General features: G+C 42.4%; 1 protein-coding gene across 4 annotated transcripts in view; it reads left to right on the forward strand.

The window, feature by feature from the left end:
- The window catches only part of ARID4A (AT-rich interaction domain 4A), a 56,068-nt gene that overhangs the window by 20,882 nt on the left and 12,992 nt on the right, over positions 1 to 22,194 (forward strand). For 3 of the 4 annotated variants that reach the window (XM_071557292.1, XM_071557293.1, XM_071557294.1), the window contains exons 11-20: positions 630 to 796; positions 9,894 to 9,966; positions 12,528 to 12,622; positions 13,110 to 13,207; positions 14,576 to 14,804; positions 16,996 to 17,246; positions 18,742 to 18,939; positions 20,617 to 20,701; positions 20,992 to 21,124; positions 21,365 to 21,427. In XM_071557292.1, the coding sequence (XP_071413393.1) occupies positions 630 to 796; positions 9,894 to 9,966; positions 12,528 to 12,622; positions 13,110 to 13,207; positions 14,576 to 14,804; positions 16,996 to 17,246; positions 18,742 to 18,939; positions 20,617 to 20,701; positions 20,992 to 21,124; positions 21,365 to 21,427 (1,392 nt within the window). The remainder of the gene's footprint in view (positions 1 to 629; positions 797 to 9,893; positions 9,967 to 12,527; positions 12,623 to 13,109; positions 13,208 to 14,575; positions 14,805 to 16,995; positions 17,247 to 18,741; positions 18,940 to 20,616; positions 20,702 to 20,991; positions 21,125 to 21,364; positions 21,428 to 22,194) is intronic. The other variant, XM_071557295.1, reaches the window with a different exon arrangement.

The raw sequence follows: 22,194 nt of genomic DNA on the forward strand, positions 1-22,194 counted from the left end.
GAGGTGAATTGAAGAAAGAGACTTTATTCCTGTGCAGAACATAATTGGGTTGTGACATTCCTTGCCAAAAGGGAATATTTTGGAACCAAAGGTGCAACATGGTTTGGAAAAAAAAAAAAAAGACAGTTGAGACCAATGTCTGGAGGTTTTTCTACCAGCAGCTGTTAAAAACTGGTGCCTTTTCTTCTCCAGCAACAGTGAAGGGGTCGTTGCAGGATGTCCTCTTTTGGCTTTTCTTCTGATTCCTTTACTAAAGTCTCTGTTTGTGACTGAGGGGCAAATTTTGGGGTTATCTGGATTTGTTTTGCTTTGTTGTTTCCCCCCTGGAGGACCTCTTCAAGGAAAAGAATTCGAGGTATTTCCATTGTGCAAGTGCGACTTCAGCCTGTCCCTTCACTCCCTGACTCACTGGTGTGTTTTTCCTCTGTGCCAAACACTAAGGTCACATCTCTTTAGGCAATGCTCTTCTTTTTTTTTTTTTGCAAAGTAAGTCATGATGCTTTGATTTGTGATGGACTCATTCCATTTGAGTTGGTGGTGTGATTTCCAAGGATGGCAGAAGGAAATTCAAAACACTTTGTGCCTGTGAATGCTGCGGGTGAGGTAAAACCAGGCCCTTTTTTCTGCAGGGCTACAGGAGGCCACGACGTTTCTCAGCACCAAAGGTGTCCCTCGGAACTGGAAAATGGACATCAGTGAAATCCTGGAGTCCTCCAGCAGTGACGAGGAAGATGGAGCTGCTGCAGAAACAGATGAAGAGGAAGAAAAGAGAGAAGAGAAAACTGAAGAAGTAGCGGTAAGTCTGGGCAATTTCAGTGATTCTTCAAGGATAACTCCGTGCCTTGCTTGACTGGAAATCCTCTTTCCAACACTTCACTTTCAGACTTGGCTTCCTTCAGTGTCTTTTCAGTCTTTTCCTCTGCTACAGTTGTATTTATTGGCATTTGGGAGCTGTGTCAGGTTGCTCCTGTCATCCCGTGCAGAAATTGGAGACAAATCTCAGAAACTGAGAATTCAAGGCAGAAAGGAGTGAAAAATCCTGTATCAAAAGGAAAGGCAAAGCCAAAAAAGTTATGCTGAGCTTTGTAATAGTATTGCAACCATAAATACAAGTAACTTTGCATTTTTGTTTCATAATTTTCTTTGTATTTTACTTTAGGTTATGTAAACAGTAACTTGTTTCTGAAAACAGTAGTTTGATTTGAAAAAGAAAGACAAACTATTAAAGCAAAAGCAGTAGTTGACTGACAGCATGAGCTGATGCACAGGGCTGAGCTGGGGAAGTGTTTGGCTGGGAATTGTAGGATCTTGTGCTGGATGGACTTTGTCTTAATATGCTGGGGCATGTATGGACTGGGAGGGAAACTCACTGAGAGCAGCCCTGTGGAGAAGGACAGTCTGCAATAGGACAAGGGGGCACGATGGGCTCAAGTTCTGCCAGGGGAAATTGAAGTTGGAGAGCAGAAAAAAATTCTTTGCAGAGAGAGTGCTCAGGCATTGGAATGGGCTGCCCAGAGAGGGGGTGGATTCCCCATCCCTGGAGGTTTTGAAACTGAGCTTGGCCATGGCACTGAGTGCCATGATCTGGTAAAAGGGACTGGAGTTGGACCAAGGGTTGGACTTGATGATCTCGGAGGTCTTTTCCAACCCAATCCATTCTGTGATTCTATGACTTGGGGATCCTCATGGATGAGGAGCTGGACATGGGCCAGCAATGTGTGCTGGCAGCTCAGAAACCAAATCACACCCTGGGCAGCATTAAAGGAGGGGTGGGCAGCAGGTGAGGGAGGGGATTGTCCCCTTTGGTGTTGTGAGATCCCACCCAGAGCGCCGTGTCCAACTCAGGGGTCTGGAATGGGGTCCTTAGTGCAGGAAAGACATGGATCTGCTGGAGCAAGGCCAGAGGAGGCTACAGAGGGATGCTCCAAGAGCTGGATCCCTTCTGCTCTGGAGCCAGGCGGGGAGAGCTGGGGTTGTTGAGCCCGGAGAAGAGAAGGCTCTGGGGAGACCTGAGAGCCCCTTCCAGTTCCTGAAGGGGCTCCATGAGAGCTGGGGAGGGACTTTGGACAAGGACCTGGAGTGACAGGACAAGGGGGAATGGCTTCACACTGAAAGATGCGTGATTTGTGTTAAATACTGGTAAGAAATTCCTGGCTGTGAGGGTGGGCAGGCCCTGGCACAGGTTGGCCAGAGAAGCTGTGGCTGCCCCATCTCTGGAAGTGTCCAAGGCCAGGCTGGACAGGGCTTGGAGCAACCTGGGATTAATGGCAGGTGTCCCTGCCTGTGGAAGGGATTGGAACTGGATGATCTTTAAGGCCCCTTCCCACCCAAATCATAGAATGCGATTCTGTGCTTCTCATGTTAATAGTGAAATGCTTTTCTGCCCTGGAATATTTTAAGTGGCTCCTTTTCCATAAACTTACCCACTTTATTCCTCTCACCAAACTCCTTCCCTGTTACAACCTGGGTGTGTTGGATTCAGGAGCAGGAGGAGAGTGTCGAGATTTTCTTATTTCCTTCCCCCCCCGCCCGTTTTTCGCTGTACACCGGGGGAACACAGCAACACCCAAGTGCTGTTTGCGTTGCGAGGAAGGTCAGATTTCCCCTTCCTTTCCCTTCCCTTCCCGCACGGAATGGCCTCGGCGTTCCCAGGCAACGGGGCTGCGCTGGCGGCGCAGGCGCGGGGCGGCCGCGGGGCCGGGGCTGGCCGGGCGCGGGATGGGCTGGCCCTGCCCTGCCTTTCATCCATCGCACGCCTCGGGCTCCTGCTCCTCTTAGTATTGTCATTTAATGCCTTTCCGTACGGGAGAGAGCGCGAGTGATGCGGGTTAGCCGGGGCTTTGGGAGCAGCCGCGCCGGGAGCCGTGCAGGGATTAGATCAGCGAGGAAGTCGGACCGTTTTCCCTTGGGAAGAATGCGGCTCCTGGGTAGGCACTGCGGGTCCGGCGCGGGTGGGGATGCTCGGGGTTGGGGATGGGGGTTTCACTCGGGTTCCCCTGCTGGGAAGTGCCTGGCAGAGCTTTGCAACCAAGGTAGAGCTTTCCAGGTAAAAAAAATAATTTAAAAAAAGCAGTAAGATGCTATTTTTAGGTGTGGGCTTATGCCTTGATAACGTTTTGGAAAATGGAGTAAATGTCTGTGTGAGAGTGGTGGTATGGTTAGATAAATCAGAGTTAAATGTGTGGAGAATGTAAAATCCTCTGGTTTTTTTCCCTGTTTTTGCAGTGAAAAAGACTGAATAGGCCACATTTTGCAGGGTGTGAACTGTTGCAGTCTGTGCTGCTCTGTCTGTATTAACGCTGGTTAAATTACAGAGTATCAGTCACTAAAGATCAGGGATTACTGTACCAGTTCTCTGGTATCCATTTTTATTATCATTTTTCGTGCCTATTGCATAAAATGCTGTGTGTTTCAAACAAAGAAGGGGGAGGGGAAGCTTGGTGGTTTAAAAAAAATTAAAAAAAAAGGCATTCCTGTAAAAGAAATTGGTTGTTTTTTAAAGAATGATGTTAATGTAAAGTAGAGAAGCGAAGGATGCCAGACAGGTGGATGAGCTGATAGGAGAAGCTGTGGAATCCATTATTCCCAGGTGACAAGTGGACTTGTAAAAACAAGGTGAGCATCTTCATCTTACAGAAGGATAGCAGAGGATAGATATGAATCTTTTTAGATTATGTCAGAGCACAACTGTCGTGAGAGCCCATTAAATCACATTCCTGATTCAGCTGTTAGAATACATCTTATTTTAGTAGTGGGCCATGCTGGATATTGCCATTAGACAGCATTTAGGGAATTTGGTTGAGAGAGAATTGACATGTGAATGATTTTTTTTTTCCTCCTTACCTGTATTTGAATACAGATGTTGAATTGCTAAAATTTTACTTTTCTTAGAGGTCTTCCTTCATTAATCAAGGTCAAAAATAGCTCCTGTCCATCCTCTCCCAGAATATTCTCAGTGGACTTTCTTGTTTGAGAACTGCAATTGGTTATATGGGAGTGAGATTTTTAAAAACACCTTTTTTTTCCCCTACTCCCATGTTCTGAACTGCACAGCAGTTTTGCTGTCAGGGCCTATCCAGCTGCTGCCCAGCCTGATAGGCCTTCATTAAATAATCAAATGGACACAGACCTACTTCATATATAACCACAGGATAAAGTCAGGCACAAGAGTGTAATTCTGGAATAGAAGGGATCCTGTTTTGTGGAAGTAGGATCTTTTACAATGGTAATGGAGCAGAGAGATCTTCTGTATCTGGTGATAATAGATCCTACCATTTTTCCAGTATCTGGGTTAAAAATCTGTAACTCTGTTTTGACAGACTGTCTTTCTAATTGTGTTGCTTTTTATTGCATCTTGAAGAGATGATAGAAGTGGTACAACCAGGTTTCCAGGCTTTCTTGGGTGGCTTTTGTAACCTAAGCAGTGGGAACAAACATGGTGCTGGTGAAATGCTTCTCCTCATCAGTTGGAAGTGACTTGTGTGGTCCACACTTGACTAGAAAGGAGAACAACATGGAATGTGCTTATCATTGCCCTCAGCAGGGATTGCATTACCCAGAGCTCCTCAGCACGTTCAGATTGCTGGAATTTTGGCAATGTATGGTGAAACTCAGGATTATTTTTCTTTAACAATTAAGGTTTTAATAACTTGTGTTATAAAAAGTGAGAAAATCCAGAGATATTGTAGGAAAGTCTAAATCAAATGGAGACTGACAAAATCACTCAATTAGTTTGAATCCAGATAAAAATCTGGATATTGCTTTTCTTTTTACGCAGTTTTCAACACCTCAGAAGAAGAGAATTCACTTTGTTTCGAGGGTCCATTTGGCAGTCAAGGAATGGACTGCAGCTAAAAGGAAAGAGAAAATCTTAACCCCAGTGTCTCCACATAGATGTTTGTTGAAGCATCACCTGATTTTTATTAGAAACAGATTATATCTGCTGTTGTATTTGCTTGTATTTAAGTTGTATGTCAGGGCAGAAGGAATAATTTAAATGTGAAGCAAAGGATTCCAGACAGGTAAATGTGCTGGTAGGAGAAACTGTAGAATCCATTGTAGAATCCATTGCAACCCATCCTGTTTGTTCCTCAAGTTTAACTGGTCAAATACTCCTCCCTGTTTTACAAGGGAATGTGGAGGCAGCATTTGCTTTTGGCTCTCAGTCTTCATGGGCCACTCTGATTCCAGCAGAATGAAGATTTTACATGCAGTTATTTGAAATATCTTTTCAGTATGAGTTCTTAATATACATTCATTTAAGACAGATGTAAAGGTGAGGAATTAGTTCAGAAAAATCCTCCAGCAAGCTCATCTTCATGGCTCATTGAGGGAATTGTTGTAGCACCTCCAGGTGTTTGCTTAGAGGGATTTTCTTTCAGGCTTATTTTGACAGTCACCTGGAGCATGTATGTGTAGCACATTTAATGAGGGGCATTCATCTCATGTTTTTGGGGTTCTTGCATCACAACAGCATCAAGAAACATCAGTCACAGTTGCTTTACACTGTTGAAAGGGGAAGATGCCAGGCATTTTCCAGGGTTCTTATTCAATAAGGATTTCAGTTAAGTAGTTACCATATATTTTATTAGCACTGAGTTCATAAAGGAAGGATCAGAAATCTGTAATTTTAGGAGGTTCAGGATTCCTACAAATAATCAGTAGTCAACTGTTAAAATATTTACATTTTGCTTCAAAATAGTTCTTGTTTCCCTTGTAGGCTTTTCTCTCAGTGACTGTGGGAGATCCCATAAAATGATACCCAGATCATCCGTGTCTGTTGCAACCTACTGGCATTTTAAAATAACCTTAAAAAGCTGAATCTGAAAGTTAAATGCAGGAGAAAAGTCATTACAAAGTTCATGAAGCTGTGGCTGCCCCATCCCTGGAAGAGTCCAGGGCCGGGTTGGAAGTGCCTTGGAACAATCTGGGAGGTGTCCCTGCCCGTTCTGCCATTCCATGATTTGCGTACACAGACCCCCAAAGCAGTGATGTGAAACGCACAGAATAACCTTTAAAAACAGCTAAACATTGATTAGCTAATCCTCCTTCTCATGCATCTGTGTGTTTGTAGGAGTTCTGGCTACTGAGAAGCACAGCCTGCATCATCCCAAGCACAAATGTTCCTTAAAGATGCTCTTGCTCCCAGCTTTTTGCCAACAGGCATTCCCAGAATGTCCCTCCGTGAGGAGCTGAAGGCTGAGGCTCAGCTCTGAGTGAGTCATTGTTGAGGATGGTTGAATTTCTAGTTCTTGTTGGTAGAAATTAACATTTCAAGACCACTCTCATCTCCACATGGTGTAAAACTGTTAACTTGTTGCAATCAGTTTAATTCTTTTCGCTTCCTTAATTGGTGTTGAAACTCAGCATCAGAAGGCAAATGTGCAAGTGATGAAAACGCATTGAAATACTTTGAAACAACAAAATTACATTAATTCTGCCAGCTTGTCTTGATCATACACTCCTCTGAACTCCAAATCCTGTATACACTGTTCTTCCTCTCAGCTTCCATGTATTCCAGAGAAGAGTTTATGGTCTTGTCAGTCTATTTATAACATAAAAGGAATATCAGTCCCTGGTAGCCTCACCTGGGATTGACTGAGTTTATGGTGAACGTGCTTGAAGGGAGAAATTCGTCCTTCCTTTTGTAGAAGAAACTCTTTTCATCCTTTGTGCTCCCACTCAGCTCTAAAGGTTGGCACCCACAGAAGCTTTAACATCTTTCTGTAGAGTAAATGATGAGTCAGGATAACAGAGCCACATTCCTGGTTAAGATCGTGCAAAGGACAGAGGCAAAGCTCACGGTGAATTAAGTGGCTCGAAACCGAGTGAAGCAAAGCCAGTTTTCTACATGTTTCTGTGTGATTTATGTTGTGTTATTTGCTGGTTGTTGTTGTCAAAACAATTTTAACAAAATACGTGAACACTGTTAGTATCACTTGGGAGGCAACAAGAAATGGAGCTGGGAAACAAGAGTGTCCCTTGTAGAGAGATCTCGTGTTCATTGCTGATTTTATTGTGACCTGCTAATCAGAAAGGAGGAAACAATCTCAAACACATAAAATTTTAATCTTTAAATTAGAAAAAGGGCACCTTGGAGATTCTTATTTATTTTTCTTTAAATGAAATTCAGCCTCTCATCCTGAAACTGGAAAGGTTTTCTCCTGTTGATTTAGTTTTGGGTATTGGATGAACAGCAGAAATGTCTCAGTTTTGAATTCCTGCCACTTGAAATTTTCATGTTTTGCCTCTCACTTGGACTTACCTTTGGCTACAACTCCCCTTTTTTGCATCATCTGTGTAGGACAGAATGAAATGGAGAGACAGAACTTGCTTTCATGGAATCATAGAATGGATTGGGTTAGAAAAGACCTCTGAGATCACCAAGTCCAACCCTTGGTCCAACTCCAGTCCCTTTACCAGATCATGGCACTCAGTGCCACGGCCAAGCTCAGTTGAAAAACCTCCAGGGATGGGGAATTCACCCCCTTTCTGGGCAGCCCATTCCAATGCCTGATTACTCTCTGGAAAGAATTTATGTCAGTCTAAAATGGGTATAAATGTCTGGATAGGAGCAGTGAGTTTTGGGGGGTGGCAGACTCACCCTGGTTCCTGCTGGGAATCAATGCTGGGAATTTTAGCTGTCCAGTTTCTTGCTGATGGTGATCACAGGATGTGGCATCAACATTTCTCAGGTGTTTCCTTGACTATGGGGGCAGATTTGAGGTTGCTGATACAGCAGCTTAGGTGGTGGTTGATGTATTTAAAACTAAACTCTTAGAACAGTGGATGCTTCTGGCAGTTCATTATGTCCAGTTTCAAACAGATAACCCTGACAGAAAAATGACCTCTGATAAAACTCCATGTATCCTAATGTTGCAATAAGCATCTCCATGAGGGTTGGTCTTTCTCATTTTGGCTCGTAGCAAAAAACTGGTGGTGACTTACTCAGGGCTTATTCAGGTGGTGGTGACTTACTCAGGGCTTATTCAGGTGGTGGTGACTTACTCAGGGCTTGTTCAGGTGGTGGTGACTTACTCAGGGCTTGTTCAGGTGGCTCCTCAGGAGGATTTGGTGTGTTCTGGTGTTGGTACCAGCACAGGTCAGACTCCCTCTGGCAAGGAACTTGCACATCATCCACAGAGAGAAGCAGGGTCAGGAGTTGGGGTGTCTCACACAGATGGATGAGCATTACAGCCAGGTTTTATGCCCCACCCTGTAAGTCTGGGAAAGCTTTTCATCTTTTCTTGTTGCTTTTCTTCAGATGAAAATACTTGGTCTCAGTGAAAGGGTTAAATTCTAACTGCAAGGGTGCTCCTTCTGACCTGCATTTCTGCTGCTCTGACCTACAGTTCTGCTTTGTCATTATGCCCACACAAAATAAATAGTTTTATTTCAACTATTCAGAAATATTTCTGAAGGTTTACTGTTATTTGGATGTGTTTAGTTTGCATAGTTTGAGCCATATTGCCTTGAACCAGTAAACATTACAGTAGATGGTAGAAATTTCTCGATCTTGGAGTGAGTTTGCAGTTTAGATGGAGAGAAAAAAGCTGTGGTTTCTATAGCAATACTTCACTTGATAACCTGGAAGAACATGCTAATTCTATAGATAACTGTTTCTTCTTATGTAATCCCTGTAATGTGCCATGAGCAAATGGTACCTGGTGCTGTACAACCTTGTGATTACACATTTGATTTCCTCCAGTTATTCCCCAAGAAAAAATAGGAAAGTGAGACACAGATACTGTCTCTGCCTGATTGTAGGTGAGCCCTGCTGGGCTTAGGAGCTCAGGGTTCAGTGCAGCAGGCAGGGCTGGGATTCATTCTGATGCTGGGCAGATTGCTTTCTGCTTAACAACCCAGCAGCACTTACATTCCCATTTCCCTGCTTTATTTCCTGCCTTGAAGCTTAAAGTTTACAGAATGCAGAGGCGACTGAAATTTAAATTGCTCTTCTGGTTTCCTTCTGCAACTACTTGTCACTTTCCTGTTATTTTTAATAATGGAATGATAAGATTTTTTGACATGTACTGTACGTCTTTCCTTCAAGGCAGCTGCAGCCCTGCCTGTGCAAACTGCCAGGCTGGCAGGAAGAAAGTGGCATCCAGAAAGCATTGCAGGGAAAAGGGTTTGTTTTTTATTTTTGGTCTCTGCCAGGAGCTCAAAATTCCATGAAGATACGTGGATGTTATTTCCTCTCCCTGCCCCTCCCAACCACCAATAAATTGACTTCATTTTAAGGATTTTCACTTGAATGAAAGAAAAGCTTTTCATGCTGTAGGTTCCCATAAGGTTTTAGGTGTTTATCTCTTTGAGCTTTAAGGATAAAACTAAGGAATCTATAATAATAATAAATTACAGAAGTGACTTTAAAAGTGTTTCCAAATACGAGCTGAAATCAAGCATTGGAGCTTAATTACAAAACAAATACTGTCTGGAGCATCAAACCTAGGAATGATTGGAGAAAAAATTGTCCTGCAACCTTAGCTAAAATTGGTCAGAGAAAGATGAGTTAAGCAAAAAAAGAATCCCAAACAAGCAAAGAACCCAACCCCAAACCCCCTTGAGTTCCTGTGAATTGTTTCAGTAAATAACAGAGCTCTTCTGTGTGAGAAAACTATGTCAAGTGTTATTGGTGTTTTCATTTTGTGGCTCACACATTCTTTCTGCTATGGGCTGATGCTTTCCCTGACCTGCATTTCCTTTTTCTCCTCCTGAGGTACCACTTCAGTCTCCTCAGTTAATTTTGTTTTCTGCATATTTCACCATTAGGTGGGTGCAGAGCCAAATGGGAAGTGGTTTGGGTTTGGTTCTTGCTCTTAGGCTTTTGTACAAATAAATCCTTACTTTGTATGTTTCTGTTTCATTTCTGTCTGCATTTGTTTTCACAGCCTGAGGAAGAGCTTGATCCTGAAGAGAGGGACAACTTCCTCCAACAGCTTTACAAGTTTATGGAAGACAGAGGTAACACTGAACTTTCTTTTCTTTTCTTATCTCTCCTCCGCTTTTCTAATGGCACAGCACTCAGAGGAAACTCAAATCCTCCCTGAGGTGTTTTGGTTTTGTTTTGCTTTCACAGAACCTTTTTTATGTCAACAATCCCTGTTAAATAAACTCTTGGTTGATCCCTTGTTGTGACAACCTGGCTGGTAGCTTTGCTGCTGGTGATCTCAGGCTGGAACCTGGGGAGTCTCCTCATAGATGATGAAACCCAACCAGCAGAGTGTGGGAGATGTGCCATCAGCAGTCTTGCAAAGCTGTCCTGATCATGCCCTGAAGGGAAGTTCTGGCCAGGTGGGGGTTGGTCTCTTCTCCCAGGCACTCAGCAATAGGACAAGGGGGCACGATGGGCTCAAGCTCTGCCAGGGGAAATTGAAGTTGGAGATCAGAAAAAAAATTCTTTGCAGAGAGAGTGCTCAGGCATTGGAATGGGCTGCCCAGAGAGGGGGTGGATTCCCCATCCCTGGAGGTTTTTCAACTGAGCTTGGCCGTGGCACTGAGTGCCATGATCTGGTAAAGGGACTGGAGTTGGACCAAGGGTTGGACTGGATGATCTCGGAGGTCTCTTCAACCCAATCCATTCTATGATTCTATACACAGACATTGCAGTGATACCTGAACACACAACTTGAAGGATTCTGCTTTATTCTGTAGCTAGAACAAGAAAATAGTGTTATTTTAAATGTCTGTCTCTGCAGAATTAAGTGAGACTTAATAAATTAGAATAGTTGAAGTCTTGGCACGAGACAGATCTCAGAGGTGCAAGTGCTCTGTGGAGGCAGCAGGATGGACCTGCTGACTTGGAAGAGCTGCTGTTGCATAAGACATTCACATTTGCAGTTGTGATGAGACTGACACTAAAATGGAAGGTTTTCTGTTCCTCAGCTGCTCTCATGCCTCCCCCCCTCATTTTAAATATATTCAAGCCTGAAAAGTTTTGTGTTTTACTTATGAAGTCACTGTTTCAATTCATACTCTCTGTCCTGCAGCAGCCTCGGTGGAGGTCAATTACAAATGCAGCTACTGCCTTTTTGCTCTTTTTCTTCATTTTTACTTGACAAAAGGGACCTGAATATATTTCCATAGCAGCAAATACATTGATGTGCTGAATTTGAAATAACCAGAGCTAAGAGTAAAACACAAACACTGAGTCTTTCCCCTTTCGTTTTGGGGAGGGTTTACTGGAGAAATCCAGTTGCCTTTGTAAAAGAGGGTGTGCATCCCTTCTAAGGAGATGTGCTTTGGGCCACAGAATCCTAAGAGAACAGTTCCAAGTCTGTTCAATATTTCCAGCTCTTATCACAGGTTTAGTAACTGATTTTGTGTTACAGCAAAGAGTTCTGGATTTCATCCAATATAATTTTGAGGCCTCCTGTACACAGCCACCATTTCTGGAGAATAACCTGCCTTAGGGGAATACAAGGCTAAGTTGGGGTGGGGGAAAAAATCTCCCTCTGCTTCTGGGTTAATGCAGTTTTCTTCTCGGGTATCCTGAGTCTTCCCCCTTTTCTCTTTTCCTTCTCCCTCAGTCCCTTTCTTAAAACACTCTTAGACTACAAACCAGGTAGGGATCATGTCAGGGCCTTGTGGAGCAAAAGAAGAAAGCATTTTGTAAACTGTATTTGAGGATTCAGTCCAGGAAATATTCTATAAGGTGTATTTGAGCAATCTGCAGGACTTTTTCAGGTCTGGGACTTTCCCCCTGCCTGTTTCTTTTTCTTTTTTTATCTCTATCCTTACAGCAAGATTTCTGTTCCCAACACATTTGTTCTACATTCTGTCCTCTCAGTATGAGTGTTTTTATTCATGTAATCATGACAGTATTCCCAAAGTCCTGTAAAATTATTTTAATGATTCCAAATGTAATTGCATGAAGATGAAGGAAGATAAAAAGCAACAAGGGAGAGGTTTGATATTCTTCCTTGCTGGGAGGATTATTGTCTGCATATGCAGCCACTTGCCCCAAGTCACTTTTGGTCTCTCTTTGTATAAATAATTATTGTTCTTTATGCCATTGCCACTCATCTGATTTGAGTTCTTTCCTTTCCCTGGAACAGTCCCAATATTGACATCCGCTGGGGGCTTTGTTCTTTTTCACATTCTGACAATTTATTTGCCTGTGTCTCCTCCTGATCCAACATTTCTGTTTCTTCCTCATTCCTTTCAACCCCACAGTGTTTTGAGTTAATCTCCTCATACATTGCTGTGTTCCAGCATTCCTCAGGTGTTGTGTGGAGCTTCCTGCAGCTCTGGCTGTGCTCCCGGCTCAGGAGAGGATCAGTGGGATGCAACCACTTGGATTTGGGTTATTAATTAACTTGGGTGGCTGATAAACCCCCCAGAGCTAAGTGGGGTGAAACCTCAACTGCTGACTGGAATCCACCAACTTGGGACGTGCCTTAAACTATTAAACACAGATTTTAAAATGCAGAAGGATATTTGTAATCAAATTTGTGCTAAAGGAATGGAAGAGGCAAATTACTGTTCTTTGGGATAACTTCTTGTTTCTGGTTTGTTTTCTCCAGGTACTCCTATCAATAAACCACCTGTTCTGGGCTACAAGGACCTGAATCTCTTCAAACTCTTTCGGCTGGTGTATCAGCAGGGTGGGTGTGACAATGTAAGTGCTGGAGGCATCCTGGGCTAAATATATCCATTCCCTCATGGCTACAAATGGTTGTCCAGGGAAGCTGTGGCTGCCCCATCCCTGGAGGTGTTCCTTAGGTTCTCTTGACTCAAACCTAAGAAAATTGGGAAATAGGGATGACTAATGACTCAATTCATGTTAATGTTCATGAAGATGAAAATATTCAGACTGTCTTCAGTGGCATTTGAGCTGGGCACATGTTTAAGGTCTGTATTTTACAAAGAAGAATGTTTATCATAATAAGAATAATTGGATTGGCCCTGAGCAACCTGTTGTTCTGAAAGGCGTTCCTGCCCATGGCAAAGGATTGGAATTGTGGATGTTCTTAAAGGTCCCTTCCAACCCAGACTGTTCTATGATTCTAAAATGCTGTGTCTCATGGCTGTGTTAGATATAACCCTTAATGTTCTTGGTTAACAAAACCTGACAATTTGCTTTTTTCTTTTTTATTCCCCCCAAGATTGAGAGCGGTGCTGTATGGAAGCAAATTTATATGGACCTTGGCATTCCTATTTTGAACTCAGCTGCTTCCTACAATGTAAAAACTGCTTATAGAAAGTAAGTTCTGGTATTGTCTAATGGTGAGAACATTTTTCTATGTTTTTAGTAGCATGTACAACATTGAAGCAATTTTTGATAGTTCAGTGAAACAGCACTTGACATTCTTGAGTTAATGAACAGTTCTGAGCATTTTCCAGTGCTGAGGATTGAAATGGTGCAGGAAAGGAGGGAATGCTCAGGGCTGCCTAAGTTCCTGGTGTCCAATACAGGATAATTCTGCTCATTTTCTTATCAAGAAACATTCACCTTCAGCATGTGATGATGCTGTTTCAGGGTAGAACAAAGAAACTTATAGAATGAGCTTTGGCAAATTCAGCTTTGCATCTCATGACGATTCCCAAGAACAGACTCTGTCCTTGTTCTGGAGGTGCTTTGTGCAGTGAGGAGAATTTTATACCAGTTTCTTTAACTTCCTGAGAAATGTTGATTGCAAAAAGACATGTTTCAGGTTGCATATTTAATTACAATCTCTGCAGAATTTGTAGAGCAGTGGCTTCAGGGCATAACTGTGTGCATGTGACAGCATTAAGTGGTAAAATCATTACTTGTAACGAACAAATGCATAAATCTTTTTCTTCTGACCTTTGGTTTTCAGTTGTGTTTTAACATTTGAAATGGAAACCTTTTAAGAATGACATTTTTCAAGCTCACTTTCTAAATGAAAATTATTTTCGTTATTTATCCTGCTGGAAGTTTGACAAGAAACAATTGGGCTTTTTGAGTAAAAGGAAAGACTGAGGTTCTCTTGACTCGAACCTAAGGAAATTTGGAAATAGGGATGACTAATGACTCAACTCATGTTAATGTTGATGAAGATGAAAATATTCAGACTGTCTTCAGTGGGATTTGAACTGGGCCCATGTTTAAGGTCTGTATTTTACAAAGAAGAGTGTTTATCATAAAAAGAATAATTGGTAACCATGTACTAGGTTGCTGTTACAGTGGAAATAACAATAATGTTGTTTGGACACATGATGGTGTGTTGTAACTTGCATATTTATTCTTTAAGGAATAAGCTAATTCATCTCCCTCTCACCTGTAACTGGGTTAGAGTGCACAGGCAGTTACCAGAGAACAAGCTCATGCATGGCTTTCCTGTCAGAAATTCTTAACTGGATAGGGAGGATGTTAAATATTTGGGTAGCACCTGTGTGTGTTTTTTCTCACCTCTTGATTTTTGTGCAAAATTGTTTCTTTTCAAAGTCTTCTCTGGCTTTTTTATTTGTTGTATATTTGGGTTGGTTTGGTTGTTGTTGTTTTGGGTTTTTTTTCCTGAATTTATTGAGCAGGAAAATGAGTTTTATGCATTTGAAGGAAGAGAAAATAGACTTTGAAGTGTAAGTGGAGCCTCCCTTGTGTCTGCAGGTATCTGTATGGTTTTGAGGAGTACTGTCGCTCTGCAAACATTCAGTTCAGGACCATCCACCACAATGAACCCAAAGTGGTAGAAGACACACAGAAACACGTGGAACCAATGGAGGAAAGTGTGAAAGAGGAACAAAAAATGCCCCCAACAGAAGTTAAAAAAGAAGCAGAAGAAAATTATTCCAGCAGTGAAAGTGAAAAAGAAGAAGTAGAACTAAGATCCCCAAGGGTGAGTGGTTTGCACTGATTTCTGTGTAGTCCTTAACAAAACCCCTTTGTACAGGGAACAGTTTCCATAGTGGGTTTTCCCTGTGGAGCAGTTGGATGTTGGAATTGTTGTTCTTGTGTGTGCTACCTTTTCATTATGTTCTACCTGTAAAGAGATTTGGGGTTGATTATTTCTTCATATTCCACACCAACCATGGGCATTGCTCGGGCTGTGTTACATGTTGGATGTGTTTTGATTCAGGGCTGGGCTGGGAGCTCCAGAGAGCTGTGGGGCAGCAGGACAGTCCTGGTATTGGGGGAGGATCTCCACAGGCACATGGAACCTGCAGCTCTGGCAAGAGGCAGGGATATCAAAGACCTGCTACAGCTTTAAGAATCAAAAGAATCATGGAATGGATTGGGTTGGAAAAGACCTCCGAGATTATTAAGTCCAACCCTTGGGCCAACTCCAGTCCCTTTACCAGATCATGGCACTCAGTGCCACGGCCAATCTCAGTTGAAAAACCTCCAGGGATGGGGAATCCACCCCCTCTCTGGGCAGCCCATTCCAATGCCTGAGAACTCTCTCTGCAAAGAATTCTTTTCTGATCTCCAGCTTCAGTTTCCCCTGGCAGAGCTTGAGCCCATCGTGCCCCCTTGTCCTATTGCTGAGTGCCTGGGAGAAGAGACCAACCCCCACCTGGCCAGAACTTCCCTTCAGGCAGTTCCAGACAGTGCTGAGGTCACCTCTGAGCCTCCTCTTCTCCAGGCTGAACACCCCCAGCTCCCTCAGCCTCTCCCCACAGCACTTGTGCTCCAGTCCCTTCTCCAGCCTTGTTGCTCTTCTCTGGCCCTGCTCCAGCCCCTCAATCTCTTTCCTGAACTGAGGGGCCCAGAACTGAACACAACAACTCAAGGTGTGCCCTCACCAGCACAGAGTCCAGGGGAAGGATCATTGCCCCGGGCCTGCTGGCCATGCTTTTTGTGATTCAGACCAGGATCCCATTGGCCCATTTCTCTGGGTTGGTTTTTATCACAATCTCACTTCTAATAAAAGAAACACTCCAATTTTGCAATATTTAGGCAAAAGTAGACAGAGAGAAGAACACTTAATTTTGGTCTTCATAAGTCCTTAAATGCTGTAGAGGTGGAGGTTGTATTAGTAGCTACATAAATACGACCAGTGGCCCATCAGCTGGAGGATCCTGAACACTGTGGAGAGTGCAGACTGTGCTTTGGAGGTGTCGGAATGTCTCTGTAGCACTCACATTAATTCTGTTAAAAGGACATTTCATGTTCCTTAGGCTATGACTGCTGAGGGCCAAGGAGTTGTTACTGTCTGATTGTAAAGGTTCTGTTCAACTAAAATGGAATTTTGTCAAAGTACCTCTTGCAAACCAGCTTTTCAGGCAAAGGTTGGCCTTTTAAATTAATACATGAAAAGTCAGTGTCAACACAAGTTGAAATCTCTGCCCAACTGCAAGTGGCTTTTCCAAGCTGGATCTGCCTCACTGAACTTCCTGACATGGCATTAGCTTTGCTTTTAGATTGTTCATTTAGTTTGGGGTTGTTTTTTAATTTAAGAGAACTGGTCAGAAGCTCAAGAAATAGTAACATTTTTTGATCTTTTTTACTATTGGCTGTCTTTGTTAATTTATTAATTATTAGATATTTGGTTTTATTACTTTATTAATCCTGTCACCAGCTATCTATTTATGAATTACTATTTTTCCTAAGTATGTACCATTATTCTGCTGTGAATTGTAATTATTATAGGGCCTTCATTACTGTCATCTTTGGATGGCCTTGAGGTAATTAATCTTGCATTCATAATGTGTTTTAAATGTTCTGATTGAAAAGCAATGATCCTATCAAGAGACTTTAAAAAATAAAATGGTAAACCTGTACTGGATCCCCAAGAATCAGTTCCATCAGACATTTAGAGCAACAAACCTTACAGGTCCAAACAAATGTCCTGAAATCCTCCAGCAGATAATCAGAAACTTGTCATCTTCATTCCAAATTAAGCAGATAAAAAACCTTAAAACTTTCATCTTAATATCTTAGAATATTTTGCCTTTTTTTTTTTGTGTTCTCTCCTGCTTTTTTTTCTATACAGGAGTCGTGTGTCTTACTTTTTCTGCTGAGATTTGGAGAGGTTATGGAAAAAATGATTGCCAGGAGTGATTAAACTGGTGTTATTTCTGTTCCAGGGACGAAGGAGACTTGCCCGTGATGCAACCCCTGCTAAAAAAGATGGTGAAGAGGATAAAACACAAGACAAATTAAAAGACAGTAACAAAGAAAACAAAGATACAGAGGAAACACCTGAGAATGCAGAAAAGAAAGAAAATGAAACTCCACTAGGGAGGAAAAGTACACCAAAGCAAAAAGAGAAAAAGCTCAAAAAACAGGAGGATTCTGATAAAGAGTCAGATGAAGAGGACGAGAGGCAGAGGGACAGGTAAATACTGAGTTGTGTCACCTTTCTGTGGGTTTGTGCCATGGTGGAGCTGCACCCCAAGGAGGGGGATACAGAGCTGGAGATCTCACTGCCATGTGGAAACTGGGCACCTGATTCCCTCAGCCAGGCAGGGAAGGGGAGATTCCATTTGAAGCCCATGGAGCCTGTGTAATCCATGGAAGAACATTTTCTTGTAGATGCCAGGCTGTGTTCTCCCTGTCACTTCTTTTGCCAGGGTTGTGTTGGTGTTTTGTCACAGCAATACCTGCAGACCCCACGCTGTGCCTGTGCCAGCTGATGTGTGGGTTAGGAAAGGAAAAGAGAAATGGCAAATCCTTCTCTTGTGCTTTTGTTGAAGTGTTCCCTGATGGCTGGTGAAGCTCCAGGCTCCTTGTTTTTATGGGATGACGGATGAGCAAGGCATAAGGAGTCAGCAATAGGACAAGGGGGCACGATGGGCTCAAGCTCTGCCAGGGGAAATTGAAGTTGGAGAGCAGAAAAAAATTCTTTGCAGAGAGAGTGCTCAGGCATTGGAATGGGCTGCCCAGAGAGGAGGTGGATTCCCCATCCCTGGAGGTTTTAAACTGAGATTGGCTGTGGCACTGAGTGCCATGATCTGATACAGGGACTGGATTTGGGCCAAGGGTTGGACTTGATGATCTCGGAGGTCTTTTCCAACCTAATCCGTTCTAGGATTCTGTGATAAGGAGTTTTCTTTAAGCAGTGTGGATGTTACTTGTCCTCTTACTTGTTTGCCACAACAAGACAGTGGATCTTTCACTGAAGGCCAGCAAATACATTTCATTAAAAGCAAACCCATAGTCTTTTTCAGTACCTTCTTTCTTGGTGACTTTTTTGTAGTTTTACTTTTACTTTACGCTAAATTCACCCTAAAATAGGAAGGGAATTATAGGTAGGAACAAGTTAGATTGTAATCCTTGAAAACATCTCTCAATATTAGCTGTAGATTTATTAAGAGGTAGGTAGAACTAATAAGAGCTGTGTAGACACTTTAAATCTTGCTTGAACAGCTTGGATCAACCTTTTTCCAGTGTTACAATGTTTGTCTCCTTCAGAGGATCACTGTGATGGCATTTTAAACTTAAGTGCAGTTTGTAAACTGTAACTCCTACAGTTAACAAACTGTGGAAGAAAGTGTCAAAATCAAGCCTACTTTAAAAACTAAGGCTAGTTTTTCCTGTCTTATTGAGGAGCCAAACACTGAATTAACTTAGTTCTCTATGTATTACCAAGATATTAATCTAAAAAATAATGTTTAGGCTTTGAGGTAGTTGTACACCTAATAAATTGTGATTAAATTATAACTTTCTGGATATTTTTGGGCCTTACCTTGAGTCCAGGCCAGCTTCAGAGGCAGAAAGATAAACAACTTTCCTTGCAGCCTTTTTCTTTTGTAGTAGCTTGGCTACAGTCATTAAATGTTAAAACATGATTGTGACTAATTAATGGGCGTTTAAAATATGTTTTACTGCAGGGAGGAGCTGGAGAACAAAGGAGAATCAGAAGGTGAAGAGGATGAGGAGGACACAGAACCCTGCCTGACTGGAACCAAAGTGAAAGTAAAATATGGACGTGGAAAGACTCAGAAAATTTATGAAGCCAGTATTAAAAGCACAGAAATTGATGATGGAGAAGTCTTGTATTTAGTTCATTACTACGGTTGGAATGTGAGGTGAGCAGAGCAAATTGCCTCTCACTTCTTTGTTGAAAGGTTTATTTGTAAAAGAAATTTTGGTTTTAAGAAAATAAAGTGGAAAAGATCAGAGACATGACTTCAGATTGAATTGCCAACATAGCAACATTCTATTACACTTTTCAGTTTTGGGGATTTTGTTCATGGTATTGCATTGAAATGTCAGAATATAGTTGTGTTCCACCTTAGTAATCCCCACTTCTACAGGAGCATCTCAGAATTGTATTGTGTCAGCACTATCAGACTTTTATTTATTCATAGTGGTGAAAACATCTGCAATTAAATGTAAGAACCACTGGAATTTTGGCAGCAGGATATATTCTTGTGTTGAGTGTAAACTGTTGTAAAGAGCACAGAGGGAAGGAAAGGGCTAAACAGCAAAGAACTACAGAAAAAAATTCATCAAATGCAGCCAATCTTTGCACTCAACACTGCTGCAGAAATGGCTTGTTTTGTGGTTGATATTGAGAGACAAAAATAGCACATCATCGATGATTTTTAAAAATACAGCACTTGTGGAATTCTGTAAGTTGAGGTGTTCCAAATCCATGCATTGCTAAGTAAACTGAGAAAATTCCTTTCCATGAAAACATGAAGTTTGTGTGTGAGGATATTCCCTAAATACTTCTGTGTGTCCTTTTTCCTTATTAATACCTCAGGAGATTTTGAGGAGTGTTAGTGTATTTGTGCTTTTCAGACTCTCATCCAGTTTGTTGCTATAATTTCAAACCTTTACCTTTAAAAACAAAGTACATTTTACTGCTGGGGTGTGGTAAAAACTGCCTTATGGATATGGTGTGCAATAGCTGACACCCTTCAGAGCTGACTCAGCTCCCTGAGTTCCTGTGCTTTCTGCAAGAGGCAAGGGAGGTTTCTACCTTCATTCCCACATCCAGTAATTTTTTGGTGGGCTGGAAATGTAATTCATCTTTCTATTCCCAGATACTGCTTGTGTTTGTAAATACACACTCTGCCCTCAGTTTAGGAAAGATATTGAGGGGCTGGAGCGGGGCCAGAGAAGAGCAACAAGGCTGGAGAAGGGACTGGAGCACAAGTGCTGTGGGGAGAGGCTGAGGGAGCTGGGGGTGTTTAGCCTGGAGAAGAGGAGGCTCAGAGGTGACCTCAGCACTGTCTAGAACTGCCTGAAGGGAAGTTCTGGCCAGGTGGGGGTTGGTCTCTACTCCCAGGCACTCAGCAATAGGACAAGGGGGCACGATGGACTCAAGCTCTGCCAGGGGAAATTGAAGTTGGAGAGCAGAAACAAATTCTTTCCAGGCATTGGAATGGGCTGCCCAGGGAGGGGGTGGATTCCCCATCCCTGGAGGTTTTTAAACTGAGATTGGCTGTGGCACTGAGTGCCATGATCTGGTAAAGGGACTGGAGTTGGACCAAGGGTTGGACTTGATGATCTCAGAGGTCTTTTCCAACCCAATCCATTCTGTGATTCTGTGAATGGACCTCAAAGCCCATCCAGTTCTGTTTCTCTGCCATAGGCAGGGACACCTTCTACTACCCCAGGTTGCTCCAAACCCATCCAACCTCACCTTGAATGTTTCCTGTCATTAATAAATATTTTCTGTAACTCAGCCTTTTAGTCTTCATGTTCAGACAACATCTTCTGTGCAGTGACACCAGTGTGTTGTTTTTCCCTTCTAGATATGATGAGTGGGTGAAAGCTGATCGGATCATCTGGCCTGTGGACAAAGGAGGACCAAAGAGAAAACAGAAGAAGAAAACAAAAGTAATTATTTAAATGAGTTTCTTGTTGTACAAGATTTAATGACTAAAACAAAAAAAGGGTTATTTAAAAAAATGAAAAAGGTTATTCAGTCCGTAGTCTAGTTTTTTAATAGAGCAGGTGAAAAGTTTTGATCATCAGCTGTGAAATGTTGACAAAAATTCATTGGTTTTCCCTCTGTATAACAAAAAAAGTTATACAGTCCTTGGCCTAGCTCTTTATTGGAGCTGAAGGAGAAAAGTTTTGATGATCAGCAGTGAAACTTTAATAAAAATCCACTGTTTTCCCCTCAGAACAAAGATGACAGTGAAAAGGATGAGAAGAAGGATGAGGAGAAACAAAAATCCAAGCGTGGGCGGCCCCCTCTGAAATCTACTCTTCCCTCCAACACGTCTTGCAGCTTATCCAAAGCCCCCACCAGTGAAGGTAAATCCGGAGCCAGAGGTGCCCGGAACAGCTTGTCCGATCCCCCACATTCCCACTGGGAACGAAGGTACCTGTGGGGCACTCGTGTCCTGGCGTGGAGCTGCAGGGAGCGGTGATGGCACTGCCCTGTCAGAGCCCCAGAGTCCTGCTGAGCCACGCAGGGCACCAGCACCCTGAGAAAACACATTTTTGGCGCAGATTTTGCTCTATAAAAATTAATTCTTTCGATTTTAATTTTAGCAACACCTCGCAGGCAGACGAGACGTAGCTCAGGAATGTTTGATTCTGATAGAGGATCAAACGGTGAGTGATCTCAGTCCTGTGTATACTTTGGAGGTTTTTTCAGTACCTTTCGCAAAAGAGGTTTGATTTTTTTTTCTATTTGTGGTTTGATTTTTTTTCCCCCTTTTTTTGGTTTGTTTTTTTTTCGTTGCTCCTTACGAATTTTGTTCAGGAAGTACTTTGGGCTGGCACTGCTGAGGAGCACAGTTTGCTCACAGGAGAGCTGTGACATGGAAATGACTGCACAAATCATTCCATGTTCTCCAGCCAGAGCTTTTCAGTCCTGATATGGAACAGGCCAAATCCAGTGCTGTAATGACAGTCTCTATTGTGGTAATTAAGTCCTCAACTTCAGTACTTACATCATCCAGCAGAGCTGTTAGTTATACACAAATGGCAATGAGATTTTTGGATATTTCTGAGCCTTTCTGAGCAAGAACTGAAGTGAAATCAGTGTCTCCTTTTAGTACAGGTCCCTGAATAGTCCTCTGTAATGTGCCTTGCTCTGTATGTACATAAGTTTAGCAACTTAATGTTCATATTAGAAGGGTTTTACTTTTTATTTTGTTTTTCTGGGTGTTTTTTTTCTCTTTGGGGTTGCAAGGAGGGGGAAGGAGTGGTTTTGGTTTTGTAATCTCAGGTGTGGGAGAGGCAACATCCACAGGTAGATTGTGGGAATCTATAAATCTGTTTTTTGCTGCTGTAATTTATTTGTGTTGGCTTATCTGAAAATAGTAGTAGAAGAATCATAGACATGAACTAAATCATGTGACTAAGATCATCATGCA

This window comes from Pithys albifrons, chromosome 6 (assembly GCF_047495875.1).
Source record: "Pithys albifrons albifrons isolate INPA30051 chromosome 6, PitAlb_v1, whole genome shotgun sequence".
Taxonomy (NCBI): Eukaryota; Metazoa; Chordata; class Aves; order Passeriformes; family Thamnophilidae; genus Pithys; species Pithys albifrons.